Source organism: Scaptodrosophila lebanonensis, unplaced genomic scaffold (assembly GCF_003285725.1).
Source record: "Scaptodrosophila lebanonensis strain 11010-0011.00,11010-0021.00 unplaced genomic scaffold, SlebRS2 tig00000159-arrow-arrow-pilon, whole genome shotgun sequence".
NCBI classification, from domain to species: Eukaryota; Metazoa; Arthropoda; class Insecta; order Diptera; family Drosophilidae; genus Scaptodrosophila; species Scaptodrosophila lebanonensis.
Window position 1 is genome coordinate 108040 of NW_022060596.1, and position 14995 is coordinate 123034.

Genomic DNA, 14995 nt, shown 5'->3' on the forward strand with positions numbered 1-14995 from the left:
ATAAATTTCACTTCAACTGTACTTCTGCTGTACGCATTCGAAAGATATGCTGATGCCATAAAATCATTCTTCAGTTTACTTATATAAAATGAAAAACAGAAACAAATCAAAATAAATACGGCAAATGAACGTAGATCGTGTAGAGACGGTCTTGGCAACTAGAGAGTTAAATATTCTATTCAGTGTAGCTCAACTGAACATGTTAAACAAATTGTATAGTATAAACATATATTCATACATGTACCTATTATGCAACATTTAGTGTATTTTAAATAATCTCGGAATTTTCACAAAATTTGATATTTTTAAAAATCAGTAATCAGTTTATTGGAAGCCCAGCTGCAATGATCTTTGTTTTATTGGAAAATATAGATGGAATAATAGATAGATATGTATACCACTTAGTTCGATGCAGATAACAAATCACTTGCTGTGATGAAAGTATTTTCTGCATGTGCGATACTTTCGTGAATGTGTGTTACGGGTGTTGTGTGTTCCGGGTGTTGTTCGTTACGGGTGTTGGGCATCAAGCGCTTTAAAAACGCATTAAATGCAACGGGTGGCAACGATGGAAGCGATTGCTGCTCGCTTGCTCTCGTTCGCTTGATTTCATTTAGAGCACCTACACATAGACACACACACACACACACACACACACACCTACATACTACACACATTTACATGCACACCTGCACACACTCGATTACACTCGGACTGGTTGATGGCAGGTTGGCAGTGCGCTGTGGGGTTGTTGGGCTGCGGGGTTGTGGGGCTGCGGGGTTGCGGGTCTGTGGCCAATGGGGGGGAGGGGGAGGGCAGATGGTGTAATGGCTGGCCGCGCAAAATTTACGACCGCTGACCATTTTTAAATAGCCACGCGAGCGCCGCGCACACCTGTGCATAATGTGGTCGTTGTCCATATAAAATTTCATTCATGATAAATGCGCTGCGAAAAATAACAAGGAAACAGTAACAGCACCAACAAACAACCATACACACACACACACACACACACACACACACACACACATATACACACATTTATAGTAGCGCTGAAACATATTCTAATTTTTGCGGCTGCAAATTTTAATTAAAAAACATAAACTTCATTGTGGCGACGCATTTGGCACAGATTTGTTTCTAACCAACTTGCACACGGACATGACTAACTTTTATATTTATTTGTTTGTTAGTGTTGTTGTCATCGCCTTGATTTACTTGTTCAACAATATTTTCCCCCAGAGTATAACAAAAACAACAACAAATAAAGCTGACTCCCAAAAATATTACCTGTACGAGTACGTGTATGTACTTGTATAGTATGTTTACTAACAGTTGTGTTTATTCTAATGCAAAATAACTGACCTAATGTGCCCCAATATGTAATTTCCATTTCGAAAATTTATGCTGCGCATGTTAAACATTCATATACATACATACCTGTACAAACATATATACTCGCACATACATATGTACATAATATACGAGTACGTTTTCGTATGCTTCTTGTTGTTGCTATAGTTTTTCTTTCTCATCTGCCACCGCACACACTTTTAATTAAATTAGCAATTTAATGCAACTAATTTACATCGTCGCACAGTAGTTCAGCATCGTTTCTCATCGTGCAAAACTCAATTCACTTCGAGAGCCAATCACAAAAAATGTAGAAATCATTGCAATCGGGCTTTTATTAATCAAGACATCGGCGGTAAAGGGCGAAATTATTCATTATTGGTCATCTTTCCACTCAGGAATTTGATGAGTGATTTTGATAGATATTTCACACAACAGTTGAGCCCGTATTTACCCATTTGGAGTTCAAATTGTTCAAAAACTTTTTAAATTAAATGCTTGAATCCGAATTTCAGCTTTATAGCTCATTCAGCCAGTCAGGACAAACTGGTATGCATACATATATAAACAAGTATATAGATATGGTATATTTCAAATATTTATTGTTATTCCCCATATACATACGTATATTTTCACAATGGAGTTTAATTTTGTAGAGTGTTGGCTTTTTTATTGTCCGTATGACTGCCGTTTCCCAATTTGTTTCAGTCTTGTGCGGCTTGTACGGCCCTTTCCATTATTTTCGATCGTATGTACTTGTATATTCCTATTGCATAATGCAGTATGGTCTAAAAAAACGTATAATACACTAGAATGTTAAACAAAAATGCATATAGTTTGATATTGAGATGGACTGCACTTATAAGAAAAAGGAACATATTTCGACGAAGCTATGAACAGAAAATTAGGTATATTACATAAAAAAAAAAAGGTTTTAATAACAGCCTGGGATAACTGCTATGCAATGCAAACAAGATTTTATAGCGATAAATACATATTTATATGATTGCAAACAGGAAATATCAAGAGCCATAGGAAAGAAAAATTTGTTTAAACACTTTATTGACCTGCAAGTCTCATTGTTAAAATGATTACAAATAACTTTGAGTCGCCTTCATTGTCTCCAATATAAAACTTGATCAGCAAAACGGTAAAATCGTGCCAGCCCGACTCTTGAATACCCTGTACCCACCCTTTTCTCGCGCCAGCCATTCAACTACAATTTTGACAGCTTCATGAGGTTATTATAGGGCACTACTTGTAGAAAAACGTTATGACTATGCAATTTTTAGGGACATGGTCATAAAGTTATCCTACTCAGCTGATCGTTCTTATGGCAGCTAAGTATAGCAAATATATATGTGAGAAGCTTGTTCTGAGTATTAATAAGAAAAGTCTATAAACATACACCGGTTCGTCTCCCTATGCTGATCGTATATAATGTATAGTACAGAGTATACTCCTATATAGAAAAAGGCCAATGCATTTGTTTTGATGAGCCACTGTGCGTGGGGGCGCCAATAGCGCACAATATTGATGACGATGCAGTGCACAAGTTAACAACTTCACACATTTTGTTAAAATAATTTAATTTTTATAAACTAACAAAATGTGCATATGGAGGACCGCACAATGCATTTTGTGAGAGATAGAGGAATTAAAAATACACGTAGCAATCGGTGTTCCACATAAAGAATACAATAGGGATGGGGGACTCTCTGATGACTGTGAGAAATTGGAAAACAATTACGTAGCCCCTTTAGATTTATACAAAAGTTATATAGCCTCATTATTAGTTATAGTTTCCATAGAACTGATATTTGCAAATACAACTCACTATAATAACTCTTTATAATAATTGTTTAACCAAACTTGGTATTGTGGAATGAAACACGGCTTAAATTAATTATATGTAGCTATGTATTTTTAAATTGCGATTCTAATTTATAAAATTAGCATCAATTTTCGTTGTAGTTGTAGCACGCGTTACAGATTATGAGTCTTTTATATTACAGACTCACTTGGTAATTAACAAGTGAATAAATTAGGAAATAATCTACTGCAAAGTTTTGTAAAAGTTGCGCGAATGCAATAACTATGCAATAAGCCACTTCATTAACATATTATTACTAACATAAATTGAAATCTGATCTGATACTTTGGGTTTAGCTCTATAGCTTGGAAGGCCGACACCCTTATTAAAATGTAAACTGAATTTTTGTGATGGAGGGGACCGTTTATAGATGACTTTAGCATTCATACTTTTTATAGGATGAACACCCTTTCGAAACAAAAAGTCACAAAAACTACAACAATAAAATGAAAAAAGTAATTTAATCATCGGTGGACGGACAACACAGAATGTGTGAATTTGAAACGAATGAATTGTGCAAAATAATTGGCGAAAAAGAAAAAAATGTTATTTCTTCAATTGAGAATGAAATGAAATGTGGGCATATATATGAACATACGTCCATACATACATACGTATGGGTATGTATTTACGAATGCAAAACCAAATGAGCCGAAATGTGATGAGAGATGATTCACCCGCCCTAGCACCACCCACAACTAACCGAACACGCTGAGCGCAACACTTTGAAGCGAATATTTTTGCATAATTATCGCCAATGTACAGCCGCGAGACATGTGTGCACATACGACTATATACTATACATGCATGCTCTTCTATCTACATGTCTATGTACATACTTGTATGTAGATGCATATGCACCCTGCAGTACTGGCAAGTACAACCAGCAATTTCCTCGACCCGGGTCGACATCCAAGCGAGGCACTCGCTTCTCACCCAAACTTGTTTACTTCGAGCAGAGAAGAAATGAGCAATTATAAAAATGCAAGATTGGAACACGGCAACTGTATTAACACGACGTCCCATGTTAATATAAAATTATAAATTATTTGTATAAATTTCGAGTAGAAGTAGGTTGGAAGACTCATCGAAGAAACACACCTGTTGGGGCGTACGGCTATTGGCGCAGTTGGTTCGGCGAAATCGGCGACTTGGGTCTGACGCCCATTTCCACAGGGTACATAGATGAGATTGCAGCGAACATATGTACATATGTATGCATGCTATCCATATGTACATAATATATATCTGTGTATGTGTGTGTAACGTGCCTCATTAAAATTCAGCCAGGCCGCAGACAAAAAACCGAAATCAAATTTTCGTTTGCACATTGTGCTGGCAGGCAAATGTAACTCAAAAAATAATAATAATAATAGTTACTTTTTGCGTTATTGTTTTAATTACACACACACACACACACGCACACTCAACAATTTGCTGAAGCAGTCGAAGTGATTGCCTGCGATTGGTAAAATCCCGCGAGTAATCTGCAAATGCAGTTGCGCCATTGAACAAGAGTTTGTGCAAATAAATAATAGTTTGTAAAGAGTATGGTTTCAATTTAAATTTTTAAAGCATTTAGTGAAGGCACATCATGACTGAGAACAGGCCCTGAAGGCGACAACAACGCCAGCGCCCAAAATACCAGCAAAATACTTAACATTTTCAATATGGTTGCCCTCTTCCTTGCCTTTCAGAGCCTCTCTCTGGCAGCAGCGTACACAAAACAATAACCGAAAAGAGGAAGTATGTAGAGTACAGAAGCAGAGCGCCAGCAAAATACAATATGTACGTATATACAAAATACGTACAACAAAAAAAAGGGTTAAATATTTTCATTTTTATGAACTGGAACTCGAACTTCATTTACTGGTTGTCGACTGCTGTTGCTTTTTATTATTTGTTTGTTATTTGCGCCTGGCCCAAGCCTGATGCCTGCTGCCTGATGCCTGCTGCCAGATGCCTCTTGTTTACCTTGTGCCTTAGTAAATTAAATAAAAGAAGATATGGGCAACTCTGTGCATTTGTGTGCGGCAATCCCGGGTGGGTGGCAGCATTGCGGGGGCGTCGGCAATCTCAATTGGACGCTTGGTTGCGCTTCACTTGGGTCCGAACTCCAGCTGCCCGCCTAGAGTTTATAAAGTTTGAAGAAAGTGGCAGGCTCGGAGACGGGGAGACGGGCATGGTGGCGGTCTAGAAATGGGCGTCTTCTCTGTCTGGCCGTCATCAGGAATCGCCCGTTTGCCCCTCACTTGATGTCAACTGATGCCCGTAACACTTAGATTCCAGGAAATTAAACTGATACAAACAGCAAATTTTTAAGCACATGCATTTGAAGCATGTACTCGTATGTATGTATGCCTTGATTATAACTAGTTTGAGGTAATCTCTGTTAAAGATTACTGAAACCATTTGAATAAACACGTATGCCGGCAGACGTCATTTTATTTTTCTAGCTAGAGGTTTTGAAGCCTTTTACCCAATGGGTGAAGGGCATCACTGGAACGTCTAAGCAAGCTCATATAACAGGTAGAAGGAGGTGTGCCAAACTTTATGTTATTGGACTATGGGCGAGACGAATCGATAGACATGTGCATCTCTCCTCAGTACTGTAGAAAAGAGACAGGGGGAGCGAACTTAACGTTTGAACTACTTGTATATTTTATATTTGTAAGTTAACACAATTGGCGCCACAACGTTTTAATTAGGTAGACAGGCATTAACGAGTCCCCCGTAACCACAGAATAAAAAAAATAAAAATAATAAAAATAAAAAAAATAAAAAAATACAGACGAATTGATAACCTCCTCTTTTTTGAAATCGGTTAAAAATAGTATACTTGTACTTGTTCAGTTTGAGTTACTATAAATATGTGAATTTTGTAGCCAAATTCTGCCAGCACTCGTTGCTGCTGCACACAAAAGCATTAAAGGTGGATGAACATACATATGTACAATGTGGTTTAACATACATTATTTGCTTAACTATGTGCATTTAATTAATTTAAATTCAAAACGTTTCTCATTTCTTCTTCTTTCTGAAGTGGATAGAGAGTTCTGGAAGACTCTAGCTATAAGATTATTTATATTTGTAATTATTTATTTATTCTAATTATTTATTTATAGGTATGTCAACAATTAATGACTGCTCACATAGGAAAACAATACATAAAAATTATAAGAAGAACCTTAAAAGAAAAGAAAGACTAAGTAGGAGAAATCTAGTCAAATTACAATAATATCTAATAAACGCCTCCACCCCGACTCACATCCGACTCAATAGATCTACCAATAACAAAATTAGTGGAGAGAAGAAGCTTAGAAAAAATTTTTGGCTAATTAAGAAAAAAGTAACAGAAAAAATTGAATCTTTTTTTAAATAAAATAACATGGTATCTTACCTAGACTAATATTTTAAGCAAATGAAAGAGCTAAAAAGTGATTTGAGATACTCTTTAAAAATAGTATCAGTTGCACAAAACAAAATAAGTACATCAAGATATTTTAATATACGGGAACATATTTTTCAAATTTTGCTTGCTTTAACGAGAAGAATTCGAAAATCTTTCAACAATAACAATAAATATTGTACTTAAGTTGCTGAGCAACTTTATGAAATACGTTAGATACAATTGCCATAATGCATTTAGTACTATGTTTTACAATTTTAGCTTCTATTTAAATTTACAACAACGATCAGACAGAGAGACGCTCAAAGTCTCTCCCAACTCATTGGATAATTAATGCTAACAGGAGAAGATGGCGTAATTATTTGCGGGTATGAGTTTCACACGTTGGCATAACCAGGGCAACAATCTGCTTCAGTGAGCTGAAAAATTATGCAGACACTCCGTACCGCCACACATATGCCCAATTCCACCTCATCCCCTCAACCCTCCCTCCATAAAGGATATACTATACAGCAAACACCATATACGATAAACCATACGCCATACACTCATGTCCAGGCATTGTGCTAATGACGAGCTGTTGATTTGTGATGTTCATTATTTGGGCGACAGCTGAGATGGTGGCGTCATAATTTACAACTTGTTCCCAACAACGTCTGCGTCTGTGCCTGTGCCTGTGTCTGTGTCTACGCTGCTGGGGCGCCAGTTGATGAACACGGTAAAACTAATTAAAACACGTTCCAAACACATGTAAAATGGTACATGGTAAGTAGTTGTGTTGCCCAACGGTTGTCCGCTTCTCAGCATCAGTGGCACATGAATATTTTAAGAGGCACACACGCAGCCGTCCCAGAACGCCCACACGGCCCGCTACTCTATACCAAAGAAAGAGGTTCTTGGACGAGCTGCGCCTCGGCTTGTCTTCATTTTATTTTGATTATTAGTTAGTTATTTTTTACTCGAGCGCTTCATTTCGAAAACACATAAATATCTCGTCAAAGTGTTGTCGCGTTGTGGTCAACCTTTCTCTTTGTCTATGTGTGTGATGTTAAGTGTCAATATTTGAAGACCCCGTATTGTGCCCATTCTTGACTGAATCATCGCTGCAGTTCATGTGCTGAACACCTTGGGAACCTCGTCTTTCCTTCTGCATGTCATTTTCAATATTTGCTGACCCGCAGAATGCTCCTGTGTGTCTGCAACTGTGTAACCAAAAAGTTGAGAGTAATTGTGTATGTTTATGGTTAATATTTGAATACCGTGTTTGGTGTATATGTTTATTGCTTTGCTGGGGGCTCATCCTAATCGGAGTCGTCGCTCCAATTCTTGTACTGAACATTCTTGCGCTCCTCCATTTCTTTGCGTTTCTTCTCTTCTAGTCCTCGCATCATCTCGAGTATTTGCTGACCCTTAGACTTAGTCTGTTTTTCTGGCTTCTTCTTCTGCTTCACATCCTTGCGATTGCGATCTTGAGCATCCTCCATAGCTTTCAGAAACTTGCGTTTCCTTTCAGCATATTCGCGCTCTTTGGCCCTATTTGCCTTGCGGCGCACACGTTCCTGCTTGACCTCTTCAAGTTTTTCTGGGTCTAGCCACATGTCCGGTATTTGACTGTTGGGCTTGGATGTCTCTTTATCGGAAGAGCCACCCTCATTTGAGGATCCCACTGACTCGAATTCACCATCATCATCAGACTCGGATACAGACTTGGTTGTCTTCCCATGAAGGGATGTGCGCATTGATTGCGGTAATTCCTTCTTAGCTTTACTTCTGTTTTTGCTCTTTTCATTATCCTCTTCTAAATAGCGTCTGTACTCTGTCTTTAGCTCCCACATATATTTGTGCGGATCCTTGGTGTTGAAGGTGCAGTACTCTCTGAGAATGCTCTTCAAGTAATTGACAGGTTGATTGGTTAAATTGACAAGGTCATTGAGCTTATAATACTGGTGTTTCTCAAAGGCATCAAATAGCATGTCCATGACGACAGTCTTATTGCTGCGAACACGCTTCCCAGCGGCCTTCTTTTTCTTCCGGTGCTCGATCTATCGATATCGAATGTTAATAAGCCAGATTATTAAGAAAATATCCGAATCGGATTTGGGCAGTCCTTAAATAAATATAAGGGAATACAAAATATAAAAAATCACTTACGTTCTCCGGATGATCTGAGACCGGCAGAAACCTCGGTGGTAGGACATCGAGAATTCCAATCGTACGTTGGTTGGCTTCTAATTGAAGCCTTTCGCGTTTTTTCATGTCCAGATAAACCTGATCCACTTCGGCTGGGCGCCCGTCTAGGCGGTTTACAACACGAGCTCGAATCCCAAACTTACCATTCGAGCGCTCCCCATAGACCGCTGCATTATGTTGTTGAGCAGGAATATTTTCTAGGACATGCATCGAGGGTATGGGATTAAAAATGTCTGCATTCAACGCTGCCTCAGACATTTTAAGCAGCACGGCTGGCGAAGTATCGGCTCGATTTGTTGGGGGTCGCACAATTCGTACTGTTCCTACTTCAGAACCCAAAGGCAACTTATTCCAGCGTTCGATTACATATTTGGGGAGTTTGACAATCCATCCTTTGCGGGCGTTCCTCAACCCACTTATATTGATGACTCTATGAGCTCTCTTTTCGTCAAACTCTTCGTCCTCACTGGGCACCTGTGCTTGGTTTTTATTCTTGGGCTTGTGTTTCCGCTCCTGGTCTGTGTGCTTTTTCTCTCGTTTTATATAATTTTTTACGTCTTGCTTCTCTTGTTTTTTTATCTCTAATTTGATGGCCTTATTTTGAGACCTCTCTGAGTTTTTGGGCTCCATGGCCTTAAACTTTTGAGATAGATCCGAGTATTTTTGCAAATTATTGTTTTGCTGCTGATGCTCAGACTCTGCGACACTTCGTAGGCCTTCTTGCTCTTTGGCTTTTTGCTGTCGTTCTTTCTCCCAACATTTTCGCTGAAGCTCTACTTCTGTCGCTCTTTGTGCGGCCTTTAGTTCCTGGGCCTTAACCTCGGTCTCAATCTCCCCACCTCTTTGAGAACGCTTGATTTCCTTGGCCCTTTGCCGATTCAGTTCTTTAGTTTTTTTCTTCAATAACTTTTGCTCCTGCCGTTCTTCTCCCTTGACTTTCTGCAAGCCCTCTTCTCCTTTCTGTATTTGCTGGGGATGAAGTTCTAGGGCTTTACGCTCATACTTTACGTGCTTAGTCCTTTGCTGACGATCCCACTCAAGGGCTCCCTGCTGGTGTTTTTGCTGGCGCTCTACCTCATGCTCTAGCTGTAGCTCATGGGACTTTTTCTGGCGTTCAAATGCTTTGATTTTATGCTCTTGCTTATCATTTTTCTTCGTTTTTCGTTTTGCTTCGCATTGCACCTGCATACCCATTGGCGGGCGATCTACTACCTGGGCTCTTTGCTGGTGGCTTACTTCAACGGCCCTTTGCTGCCGGTGCTCTATCTCCTGAGCACTTTGTGGGCGCTGTTGGGCCATCTGCTGAGATTCGCGCAGATACGCATTCTGCTGAATCGAATAATTCTGTACATTTTGCTGGTTAATGGCCTCGAGTTGTTGTAAGTACATAATCTCCCCAGCTTTATAATTGCACCCAACGATTTCGGATTTTGGCATGCCCACTACCGGCGTTTTCGGGGCGTTTTGTATGCCCTTCTTCTCTTTGTGTTCTGGATCATTTTTTTTTTTAATGAGCATTGGCTTGCGCTCCACATATTGGACTTTATGCTGGCGCTCTATCTCCATGGCTCTTGCCAAGCACTCTAGTTGCTGGCGCTCTTCGTCCTTTGGGTCTTTTTGCTGTAGCTTCTGCTTAACTTTCAAGACCACTGGTTGCTGCTCTGCCTCCGGGGGCTTATGCTGGAGCTCTATCTCCATGGCTCGCTGCAAGCACGCTAGTTCCTGAGTCTTGTACTGACACTCAGCAACCATAACCCTTTGCTGGCCCTCCAAATCATGGGATTTTTGCTGTAGCTCAACCACCTGGGCTTGTGGCTGCGATTTTAGCTCATCTTTCACGTCCACGCCCGATGCCGGAGCACCTTTGACGTTATGTTGGCGCGCTATCTCCATGGCCCTTTGTAAGCATTCCAACTCCTGGTTTTGATAAAACGGCTGTACTTTTTGCTTCTCTTGTACATCTACAGATGGTTTACTTTTTATGGCTGTTTTTTTGGGCTCTATTTCTTGGGCTTTTTGAAGACAGGCTAGTTCGTATTGGTTCTGCAGCATTTGCACCGCCGGGAATTTTTGCTGGCGTTCCAAATCTTGTTGCTTAGACTTTTCCTGGCGCTCTATGGATTTGTGAACGCCGACCAACTCCTGGGATTTCTGCAGGCGTGTAGGCTCGATGATTTCCCTTTTGCGAAAAACTATTTCGACCTTCTGCCGGTTGCCGAAGTCCAGCATAATATTATTTTGCTCTGTGGGACTTGGGATGTAATATATCTGGTGTGCCAATTGCTGGCAATCTAAAATACTTAGCTTCTGGATTCCATCTTGCAACTCTGCAACCTGGGATTCTAGAAAGCAATTTGGTTCGTCGGCTTTGGGACGTTGCTCCAATTCCTGCTTGGATATCTGCTCGAATTCCGACTCCTGTGCTTTGAACTTTTTACAGTTTGGCTGCTGGGGGATCTCTTCGTCATTCCGCTGTTGCTCTTGCTCCTTCTCTCCTTGTTGAAGCTCTTCGCCTTCGGCATTTTGGTGATGCTTGTGCTCAATGGTTTTTTGATCACGCTCTACGCCCTTGTTTTTGTGCTTGTGCTTCTTTTTCTCCCCTTTATCCTTCTGCTCTTGAGCCCTGGCTCGTTGCTGGCACTCGTTCGTCTCATCTATTTGCTGTTGTTCTATATATCCGCTGCTTTGTTCGCACTCTTCCTGCGAGCGTGCCTTATCCTGGCTTTTGCCTTTTTGCTGGCGCTCGAGCTTTTGCATTTTTCGCGCGAGCTCTAACCCCTTGGACTTTTTCTGTTGGATATTCTGCAAACCTTCTAGCTCGCAGGTTTTTTGCTGACCCTGCAGCTCGTCGCGCTCAATATGTTGCTTCAGCTTACCATCCTTTCTAATCGCCACCCTTACACTTTGTTTCTCGTGATCTGGCACTTGGCTATTAAGGTTATTTCCCAGTTCCTTGATCACATGCTTGGGCTTGTGCTGGTGCTTCTTACACTTCTGCTTGTGCTTCTTCTCTTTATTGAACGGTTTTGGTTTTTCCATTTGACTTTCTTTGGCCATTTTTTGCAATCGCTGCCTTGCATAGATTTTCACAAATGACTGAAGTGAAAAATGTATCTGTCATAGACTCAAATTAAAATAATTAAGTTGACAGTTCTGTCACCGACAAAAATGGGTGCCTGCAAGTTGGCAGACTTTAAGCATGAATTGCAATGTCATATCAGAAGAAAAAAAAGTTGTGTGTCAGGCTGACACGCGATAGAATTGAAACTTCGTGGTTGGAAATCGATTTCATCGATGTTTAACATTTTTCAATGAAATTTTGAAGAAGCAGACAAAACCGTGAAGTATGAAGTTTTAATTCAAAAGGTATTTTGGAATTTATTTAAATTATTATTATTATTATTATTATTATTATTATAACACTAAATAGCGACATGAAAGGCCGCAACAGCAGCTTGTTGCTAGATTTTGCAAATTTTACATTGATTTCAACAAATACATACAATAGCGAGTTTGAATGACATCGGAAGGTCCTGGGGTAGATGGCCTAAGTATTCTTTTAACTATAACGTGTATGTAATGGAATTCTTCCAGATTGGTATCTGCACACTCACACATACTTATGTATGTATGTATGTATGTAGGTACTAGTTTGTGTTTCAAATGCAGCAGCAAGCCAAACATTCCCCAAATAGCCCTTTGGTAAGAGTGTGAAAACTACTTAGCTGAACCAACAAACAAATTTAGTAACAACTGCAACACACTCGTAAACATAAACACACACACACTTGTATGCGATTATGAAATGTGGTTCCGGTTCGCTCTACACTTCCGTTACCATTGCAGCCGTGTGTGTTTGTGCGGCTCTCAATCTGCATGTTTGTGTGGGTATGTGCTTCTACCTCATGATCCCTCTAATATTTTTTGCTCCAAAACAAAGGCTAACGCAATTAAACTAATGTCGGTATTACATTTGGTTTGCTGTGAGGTTAGTTTGCATTTCCCTTCCCTCCCCTCCCCACACCAACCCACCCCATCCCTCCCCGGCATACATCGCACACACATACATACGCGCATGCATGTATGTATATTTACATATATACCCGTGCGCAGAAGACCCAAATCTAAAATGCCAAACAAATAACATTAAAAATATGTATGTCTGTAAATACCTATGTGCATATGTGTGTGTGTGTCTGTATGTGTGGCAAGGAGGCGCGAAGCGTGATTCGGATGAGTTGCAGGGGCGGGAGTTGGAGTTGGAGTTGGCCGCAGGGTCAAATGTCGTGCTCAAATAGCAAAAATGTTGCGGCCAAAGCAAATGGCAGCAGTAGCAGTAGCAGTAGCAATACCAGTAACAACAGCAACAACAATAAGCTGTGCATCAGTAGCCGCATCAGCAAATGCGCGAACATGCAGCGCCCACCCACTAACAGTTCAGATATCCATATAATTGACCCGGACTTTCAAGCGGATTTTATTTTCCGCGCATACACTGCACCATCCCAATGCTCACTACAAAAATCCTCGTGTAGTTATTTCCAGGATAAATAAGAAGCCCACGAATGACCAAAAACAGATGCACTTTCAACAGATTTCAAATACAGCCTTTACCACACACGGTTACAATTTAAGACTCTCTAGCTGAGGAAAAATTTCTGATCCCCTTATAATGTTTTTATTATTAACTATTCTGTGTAACCATTTTGAACATACTTAGGAACGATTTACTAATTTTTTGTGAAGTTTCTAAAACTATAACTATATTTTTAGTTATTTTTAACTCAAGAGTGTTTAATTTTAAATAAAGAATTAAGTAATAAGTATAATTATGTACTTGTACTACAAAATATCTCAAATAAATCAATAAATAAATAAATAGCCCAACAGTACATCGAATGGATTATCAAAATATCAAAAAGAACATAATATATTTAAATATATTATTTTTGCCATTTTAAAAAAAAAAATAAATAATTAACAGCTAGTTTTATTGTTACTACACCAACTACTCTTTGCTCAAAAATTATTAGACTGAAATGCTGTCCAATATTCGTACAACTAGATATTTTTTCAAAATGGAACGCAACGAATCCTGTGAGTTAGTATTTTTTGCAATAACTGGTCTGTTTTTGAGTCTATCTGAACCAAACTAAATTTGTTAGGGGCTAACTATTGTCGATGTTACAACATATGCTTGAAATTTGCAATTTTGTTGCTATGGGAACGATCGGACATTTTAGAAGTGCTTACTATTTAGTTAGTCGAAGTTAGATTGTTTCCTGCAGTGTACAGGTTATATCTTCTTCTGCAAGAACAATATGGCTGCCGTGATGATTCCTTAATCAGACCTCCTAAAGAACTACTTATGTGCAAACATACATACATACATAGATACAAGTATGTATGTATATGTGAGTGCAAAAAAATGTTCAGCAGTCGACCATGGCGACCACTGCGCGATACATTAAAGCGGAAACGGAAACTAAAAGCAGTTATATTTTTGCACACTTACACGATCTCGCTTTTTATTTCTATTTCTATTTATTTTATTATTATTTTGTTGGTGTTGTTGCAAACGTTTTTCGTGTGTGTCTCTATGGCTATTTTTCAGTGCCAGGGCGGGGAAGAGCGGTACGGAGGAGCATTTAGTTTTAACCGTGCCGTGTGGGCAGGTCGCTCGTTTGCTCGGTTGGCGGGCTGGCGGGTTGACTGGTTGGGTGGATGGTTGCTTCATTGGCGGGGGAAGTTTGTTTGTTTGTATGCGGTGGCATCTAGTTTTGGTTGCAGTGGTTGCATGTGTCTATGTGTTGGCTGATGTGTGTGTGTTTGTTTTTTTTTTTTGTGTTTGCGATTTTGTTTGTTTGGCAATTTGTGTAACTAAAAAGCATTCACTTTTGAACTTTATCAGCTCGGCGCGTGGGCGTGGCACATGACAATACATGTCATCTATGTAAGTGTGTGTGTGTGTGTGTGTATCTGTATCTGTATGTGTGTGTAGTGCTTCGGTCCGCTTGTTGCCCGCAGATTTTGCGGCTGGCTGAGGGCGCTCAGCTTGTCGCTGACATTTGTCGCCCGTTGCAATTCCCTCTATCCCTTTTGTATGGTTTTTTCTTTCGTTTTTCCTATTTGGTATTTTTTGCGTTCAATTTGTGTTGCTGCTTGTTTTT

General features: G+C 39.7%; 1 protein-coding gene across 1 annotated transcript; it reads right to left on the reverse strand.

The window, feature by feature from the left end:
* Nucleotides 1-8124: 8124 nt before the first annotated feature.
* Nucleotides 8125-11882, reverse strand: LOC115629562 (trichohyalin-like). Its single transcript, XM_030526053.1, has 3 exons — nucleotides 8787-11882; nucleotides 8191-8677; nucleotides 8125-8141 (listed from the first exon to the last, which is right to left on the reverse strand). The coding sequence occupies exons 1-3, from the start codon at nucleotides 11880-11882 to the stop codon at nucleotides 8125-8127; spliced, it is 3600 nt and encodes a 1199-aa protein (XP_030381913.1).
* Nucleotides 11883-14995: the final 3113 nt, after the last annotated feature.

Bases quoted from the DNA above. Each gene is read 5' to 3' on its own strand.
- LOC115629562 (XM_030526053.1), bottom strand. From the start codon at position 11,882: ATGGCCAAAGAAAGTCAAATGGAAAAACCAAAACCGTTCAATAAAGAG. The intron at 8,678-8,786 runs GTAAGTGATTTT...CGATATCGATAG, and splicing joins TCTCAGATCATCCGGAGAAC to ATCGAGCACCGGAAGAAAAA.